Source organism: Sinocyclocheilus grahami, unplaced genomic scaffold, assembly GCF_001515645.1.
Source record: "Sinocyclocheilus grahami isolate Dianchi unplaced genomic scaffold, SAMN03320097.WGS_v1.1 scaffold1239.1, whole genome shotgun sequence".
Classification (NCBI taxonomy): Eukaryota; Metazoa; Chordata; class Actinopteri; order Cypriniformes; family Cyprinidae; genus Sinocyclocheilus; species Sinocyclocheilus grahami.
In genome coordinates, this window is record NW_015506418.1 from 231,522 (window position 1) to 236,521 (window position 5,000).

The 5,000-nt window shown below is 43.9% G+C and overlaps 1 protein-coding gene across 3 annotated transcripts in view; it reads right to left on the minus strand.

The window, feature by feature from the left end:
• ldlrb (low density lipoprotein receptor b) overlaps positions 1 to 1,650 on the minus strand; it is a 10,545-nt gene extending 8,895 nt beyond the window's left edge. For all 3 annotated transcript variants that reach the window (XM_016254341.1, XM_016254339.1, XM_016254340.1), the window contains exon 1: positions 1,440 to 1,650. In XM_016254341.1, coding sequence (XP_016109827.1) covers positions 1,440 to 1,500 — 61 coding nt within the window. In that variant the 5' untranslated portion in view covers positions 1,501 to 1,650. The remainder of the gene's footprint in view (positions 1 to 1,439) is intronic.
• Positions 1,651 to 5,000: the final 3,350 nt, after the last annotated feature.

The following is a 5,000-nucleotide window of genomic DNA, read 5'->3' on the forward strand; positions in this document are numbered from 1 at the left end:
GTGTGGGTGAGAGGGTGGATGTCTGTGTGTGTGTGTGTGTGTGTGTGTGTGTGTGTGTGTGTGTGAGAGAGAGTGTGTGTGTGTAAGAGAGGACTCTCTCCCTCTCTCGGCTTGTTTGAGATGAGCAGAATCTGCGCAGAACCGATCACCGGTGATCACCGCGAGATGCATGCCGGTTAGAAATGTGTTCGAGTTACGTCCGACTTGCTCTGATGTCATGCTGACGTGTGCAAAAAAACTCTGGCGACGGCAAGGCGGGTGTGTCGGATTGTGCAGTCGACTGCGCTGACCTAAAGCATGATGGGAAACGACTGACTGACGTCACAGCTTAATGCTCATTGGTTCAGACAACTGTGATGCTGCGGTTCTCTTCTAAAATATTTTATTTTTATCTGATTTCATATGATTATGTATTTAAATTATGCATGAATATTCCCAAACACGATGACAGTGCGATCTCTGTGTGAGATATGTGATTGTTGTTATATTTCTATAACAATCTAAAGCACATGTTTGTATTAAAGTAAAAATGGATGATAAATACACCTTTCATATGGAATTAAATAGCAAGCACTGAGTGTCTTGTTCATCATATTTATTTTTATATAAAAGCAACAGAACTGAAATTATATCATGTTTATTAGCAACAGCACTTGAGTGAGAATAATGCGATATCTGTCTTTGCTCTGGTTGGTATCGGTTCACTTCGAGAGGTCAGATCGGTCCGTCTTGACTGTCAGCCGCCTGCATACTTCTCAGGTGAGGCATACTTCTCAGGTGAGGCATACTTCTCAGGTGAGGCATACTTCTCAGGTGAGGCGAGGCGCATATCTGACAGCACACCAGCTGCTCTCGAAGTATCGCGGTACTTTGATGCCACACGTGACAGTGTTCTGACAAAATAATGCTACCTATCAGATTATGCTACCAACACTGTATTTATCCTGCTGTAAGGGTAGGTGTACATGCTAATAAAGCCTCGCACCTTATTAATATCATGCTGGAAGCTAAGTCTGACAGGTAGCACTTTTCGCTATCGAATTACGCTACCATCTGCTTTAATGGGAGGTAGCTAAATCTGACAGGGTTGCACAAATCGTCCGGTTCAAGTCGGACAAAATTTGTAACCGGCATGCATTGCTTCAAGTCAGCCGCCGATCGATCTGCGCAGCGCCGCATGAAGGCCACGCGCGATACAATCATCAAACACCGACACCGGATCTAATAAACATTTATATACACTGTATAACAGACCCCGAGATAAAAGCCCCAGACAGCGTCCGCCGTTTAATCACAGAGCAAAACGAGAACAGGAAGAGTTTGAGCAACATCAGAAAATCCCAAGAAAGAAGAAACGAAGCACAGAAGAAATCGCAGAACTGTGAAACAAGGCTCATCGCACATAGAGAAGCAGATCTTCCTCATAAACCGACACTCACGGGTTCCGTGGACGCAGTGAAGCAGAAGAACCGAGCAGATGAAGCCGACCGGAATCTCCATCACCTGCACCGTTCCGATCAATCACAGATATCGATCAGTCCCGGAGGCGCTGCTCGCTGTTCTCAGTAGTTGAATCTGATCAGAGGTCCGCGAATCGCCGAGATGCTTGAGCGGACCGGTACCGCACTCCCGTGATCAGTGACGGGGCAGTTCTGCCCTCTCGGGGTAAATCCCAGCCATTTGAATGAAGCCGCGGGGGGCGTGGCTCTGCAGTGGTGTGATATTTGAAATGAGGAACGTCAGCGCTGTGGGCGGAGCCTCGCGGTTAATTCTCTTATCATTACGACGGTTTACACACGGGGCGCTTCCTCGTGCAGATAAGAGCATGAACGAGACACAGAAGTATCCGAGCATCTCGTTAACTCTGTGAGAAGCGTGTGCTGCGTGTTACACACATGCTGAGATACACATGCATGACAAACACACGCTGTGCTCCTTCGTCGGGTTTTTTAAAGCTCATATCTAACATGGACACTGGGCTAATATCATTTACATGAGGCCGGGACTGATAGAAGCCACAGAATATAAATCAAGCTGACTGAATGGTGCCTGAAACCCCCGAGTCCCTGAATCGGTCCCCCAGGGGCCAAAACGCCTCACACTGCTCTTACTGTGAAAGCAGCTCACAGATACTCAGAATGTCCCTGTTCCTTCAAAATAAGAGATGAATATTGATCGCACTGTAAAATTTCAAACTGAAAACAAAAATATTTCCCAGAAATGAGGATCAGCCCTGAATTTGTTTAAGCGGAATCATATTACATAGAATATAAAGCCTGAGATCATCTGCCATTTACAATATCATCAATAAAACAGTCAAAAAACTGAAGGTGACGCTGTCAATTCAAGTCACCTTTATTTATATAGTGCAGATTGTCAAGCAGCTTTACAGTGTTAAACAGGAAAACAGTGTCGATAATGCAAGAGGACAATCAGTTTATCAGTTAAAGTCAGTTCATTGTTGATTCAGTGATGTGCAATCAGTCAAGCGTCCCCAACTAAACAAGCCAAAGGTGACAGCGGCAAGAAACCAAAACTCCATCGCTCACAGAAATGGAGAGAAACCCTTGGGAGAAACCAGGCTCAGTCGGGGGCCAGACCAAACCAGCACAGTGCGGTTTAATTCCAGGCTGCAGCACAGGTCAGATTGAGCGGAGGACTCGTCTGGTCATCCAGGTCTTCGCAGGGGATCTGTCTCTAGGGATCGTCCAGCTCAGCCGGAGGGAACATGATTTGCATTGTATTTGTAGATGCAGGGAAATGATGTTTCCGAGCTCCAGGCCTCCATTAACAGATGAGTTACTCGCTCAATATCAGGAGCTCAGCCTGAATGCCACACGTGGACCGCTTGTATTATTTATTATTATTTGCATATTTAAAATCACTCTTCAGTGCGGAGGAAAACTAGTTTGCAAATGTGATATCCTGAAAGCTCAAAACAATCGTATGCACCTTATAATGAACTGAACGGTGTTCAATATGGTTAAAGTGATGAGGAATCAGGCTTGTGAAGCAGAGGGAGTTTCACGAGGGTGAGACAGCTGAGAAAGAGAGAGAGAGACAGGACGATGACACACTCTCTGAACCATGAGTGGAATGCTGAAATGTCTGTTGGATGACTTCAGGAATGAGAGGAACCTCGCCTCAGAAGATCGTCCCTCACACAGACCTCAGACTGTTGGAGAGTGTGACGGTGTTTGCAGAAGCTCCTGAAGACCAATACCGCTCTGCTATAGCTTTACAAACACCTTGCAGAATATGCTAAATGTTAATCATTTTAAAAGGATCATGAAAATAGCTGAAAATGAAAATAAGCTGCTTCACAACAGATGCTTACATTTACTTCACAAGACAACTCAAATTGAATTAAATTGATAAAATCTGTTCAAAATTGTACATACCCTTTAACCGTAATACTGTGCGTCATTACCTGGATGATCCACGACTGTTTTTGTTTTATGATAGCTGTTCATGAAAAATCCTCCAGCTGCAGCATCTTCTGCATATTTGACCCCTTTCCAACAGTGACCGAATGACTGGAGATCCATCATCACTCAAACACAACTATTACAGAAGATGAAAACATTTACTGATGCTCCAGAAGAACAGTGTTTAAAGTCATGAGTCCAAAACAGTGTGAATGGAGGTACACACAAACTCATCATCATCATCATCATGCCAGACCAAACCAGCACAGTGCGGTTTAATTCCAGGCTGCAGCACAGGTCAGATTGAGCGGAGGACTCGTCTGGTCATCCAGGTCTTCGCAGGGGATCTGTCTCTAGGGATCGTCCAGCTCAGCCGGAGGGAACATGATTTGCATTGTATTTGTAGATGCAGGGAAATTATGTTTCCGAGCTCCAGGCCTCCATTAACAGATGAGTTACTCGCTCAATATCAGGAGCTCAGCCTGAATGCCACACGTGGACCGCTTGTATTATTTATTATTATTTGCATATTTAAAATCACTCTTCAGTGCGGAGGAAAACTAGTTTGCAAATGTGATATCCTGAAAGCTCAAAACAATCGTATGCACCTTATAATGAACTGAACGGTGTTCAATATGGTTAAAGTGATGAGGAATCAGGCTTGTGAAGCAGAGGGAGTTTCACGAGGGTGAGACAGCTGAGAAAGAGAGAGAGAGACAGGACGATGACACACTCTCTGAACCATGAGTGGAATGCTGAAATGTCTGTTGGATGACTCCAGGAATGAGAGGAACCTCGCCTCAGAAGATGGTCCCTCACACAGACCTCAGACTGTTGGAGAGTGTGACGGTGTTTGCAGAAGCTCCTGAAGACCAATACCGCTCTGCTATAGCTTTACAAACACCTTGCAGAATATGCTAAATGTTAATCATTTTAAAAGGATCATGAAAATAGCTGAAAATGAAAATAAGCTGCTTCACAACAGATGCTTACATTTACTTCACAAGACAACTCAAATTGAATTAAATTGATAAAATCTGTTCAAAATTGTACATACCCTTTAACCGTAATACTGTGCGTCATTACCTGGATGATCCACGACTGTTTTTGTTTTATGATAGCTGTTCATGAAAAATCCTCCAGCTGCAGCATCTTCTGCATATTTGACCCCTTTCCAACAGTGACCGAATGACTGGAGATCCATCATCACTCAAACACAACTATTACAGAAGATGAAAACATTTACTGATGCTCCAGAAGAACAGTGTTTAAAGTCATGAGTCCAAAACAGTGTGAATGGAGGTACACACAAACTCATCATCATCATCATCATCATGTCTTCAGAACATTTGTGACATGAGCAGCAGTAATGATATTCACTTCATCTGGCAAAAAAAAAAAAAGATGCAGGGAAATGATGTTTCCGAGCTCCAGGCCTCCATTAACAGATGAGTTACTCGCTCAATATCAGGAGCTCAGCCTGAATGCCACACGTGGACCGCTTGTATTATTTATTATTATTTGCATATTTAAAATCACTCTTCAGTGCGGAGGAAAACTAGTTTGCAAATG